At 55.4% G+C, this 2,212-nt stretch overlaps 1 protein-coding gene across 1 annotated transcript in view; it reads right to left on the bottom strand.

The window, feature by feature from the left end:
• Nucleotides 1-2,212, bottom strand: part of XPO7 (exportin 7) — a 38,080-nt gene that overhangs the window by 12,215 nt on the left and 23,653 nt on the right. The window contains exons 21-22 of the mRNA XM_029964996.1: nucleotides 1,845-1,952; nucleotides 296-392 (exon numbers count right to left, since the gene is read on the bottom strand). Coding sequence (XP_029820856.1) covers nucleotides 296-392; nucleotides 1,845-1,952 — 205 coding nt within the window. The remainder of the gene's footprint in view (nucleotides 1-295; nucleotides 393-1,844; nucleotides 1,953-2,212) is intronic.

Here is a 2,212-nt window from a genome sequence, read left to right as displayed (position 1 = left end):
TTTAAGGTCCCTTCCAGCCCAAACCATTGTGTGATTTTTCAGGAGAACTCAGTGTATTTGCTGTGGGGACAGGAATGTTCTCCATGGTGTCACTCTCACAGGGGCCCAGCCTGGCTCCTGCTCACGCCTGACATTTCCTTCCTTGTTTCCCCCTCCTTGCCTGGCCACCCCATGCTTCCAGCAGCACCATCTCCCTGTATCCAAGCATCCACCTGGCACTGCTCCCCAGCCTGGCTCCTGGAGCCTTCCCAAGCCACAGGGGAGTCCAGGGCAGCCCAAGGCTGCTGGATCCCACCCGGGGGCACTCACCGTAGGTCGTGATCATTTTACTGGTCTCTCGGAAGAGCAGGATTCCATTGGGAGAGGACACATCAAACTGCAGCCGTTGGGATCTGAGGGAAACACAGGGAATGGTTAGAGGCACGCTGGATTCATCCCAGGGCTGGAGCCAGGCTGGGAGAGCTGGGGGGGTTCACCTGGAGGAGAGAAGGATCCAGGGAGAGCTGAGAGCCCCTTGCAGAGCCTGAAGGGGTTCCAGGAGAGCTGGAGAGGGACTGAGGACAAGGGATGGAGGGACAGGACACAGGGAATGGTTCCTGGGAAGGAATTCCTCCCTGGGAGGGCAGGGAGGGGCTGGAGTGGAATTCCCAGAGAAGCTGTGGCTGCCCCTGGATCCCTGGAAGTGTCCAAGGCCAGGTTGCAGCAACCTGGGACAGTGGAAGGTGTCCCTGCCCATGGCAGGGGGTGGAACAGGATGAGCTTTAAGGTCCCTTCCAACCCAAACCACCCTGGGACTGGAAACTGCAGCTCGAACACAGCTGGGAGCAAAACCAGAGCCACCAGTGCAGGAGCTGCTGGTTCTGGGACTCCTGGATGCTCCCTGAGTTCCCACCCTGCCCTGGTAGGAAATCCCAACACCACACAGGACACAGGCACTCGGGGCCAGAGGAGCTCTGCTGTGGCAGAAGAAAGGGCCTGTATTTCTCAGATGTCAGGAATATTATGGGATTGAGGCTGGAAGTCAATCAGTCACTGGGATACTGCTCCCAAACACAACCTCTTGGAAGGCCCTGCAGCCCAGCCTGACTGGCCCCTATTCAGGGCAGCACCAGCGAGTCCCAGCTTGGCACTTGTGCCCCTGCAGTGACTCAGCCTGACAACTGAACCACAACCAGCTGCCCAGTTCACCTCTGGAATAAATGCCTGGATGGTTTCCAGCCGGGATTGTGCCCCGGCTGCAAAGATGCAGCCTGGCAGGACGCATTCCCAAGAGCTCCCCAAGGCCTGTGCCCGAACCCTGTGTCCCTGGAACAGCTCAGCCCCTTCCCACAGGGTTGTGCTCAGCCGGCTGGGAGCCAGAGCATCATCCTGGCGACCTTCCCGTGCCAGCTTAGACAGCTCCTGAATTATCCCAGCAGCGTCACAGGTCCCTCTCTGCTGGCAGAGAAGGGCTGAGGCTCCAGAGCAAAGTGGCTGCCAGGGGGGAACAAGGTCCATCTGAAAGCAGGGTTTTTAAAAGGGACCAAATTTCCTGCCCCCACCTCCCAGTGGTGCCCTTGGCAATGAAAACGTCCAGTGGTTATTGATCGTGTCTCGGCCTGATGGAGCCGTGGGATCTGATCTGGGGGATTTTCTTCCCTGCTGGAACAATCCCAGTTTCCCCCCCCCTTCTGTCCCCCCCTCTGGCAGCTTTTGGAGCATAAATAGATCGAAGGAGAGAAAACACAGCAGGGCAGAGACACCCACATGGAGCAACAAACAGGCACAGAGGGAAGGGCTGAGCCCTCCAAGCCCTTCCAACCCCAAGCATTCCAGGGAATCCCGGCCAGTTTCCAGGCTCCTACCTGTTGTGGACCAGCTCGGCCATGAGTTTGAGGACAGGGGTGGTGCAGGCTGGGTCATGGTACCAGAGCTCGATGGCTCTCTGCAGGATTGGCATGTAGGAGGGGTAACTGCCAGGGAAAAGCTAAGGAATTCTGGGCTTTCCAGAGGGCAACATTTCCACCAGAAGGCACATTTTGTGGGCTGCACACAAGCCCTGCAGAGCAGCTTAATTAACAGGGTTAAACAGAGATGCTGTTCACTGGGTCTGCTTTATTATTATTATTATTATTAGTATTATTATTATTATCATCATCATCATTATCTGATATTATTATATTATTAAAATATAATTTATATAGTTATGTGTTATTTCTACTGTCAATAAAAT

Source organism: Manacus vitellinus, unplaced genomic scaffold (assembly GCF_001715985.3).
Source record: "Manacus vitellinus isolate BGI_N305 unplaced genomic scaffold, ASM171598v3 scaffold_87_pilon, whole genome shotgun sequence".
NCBI classification, from domain to species: Eukaryota; Metazoa; Chordata; class Aves; order Passeriformes; family Pipridae; genus Manacus; species Manacus vitellinus.
Note: the sequence above shows the minus strand (reverse complement) of the source record. Positions and strands in the feature narration are given on the sequence as shown.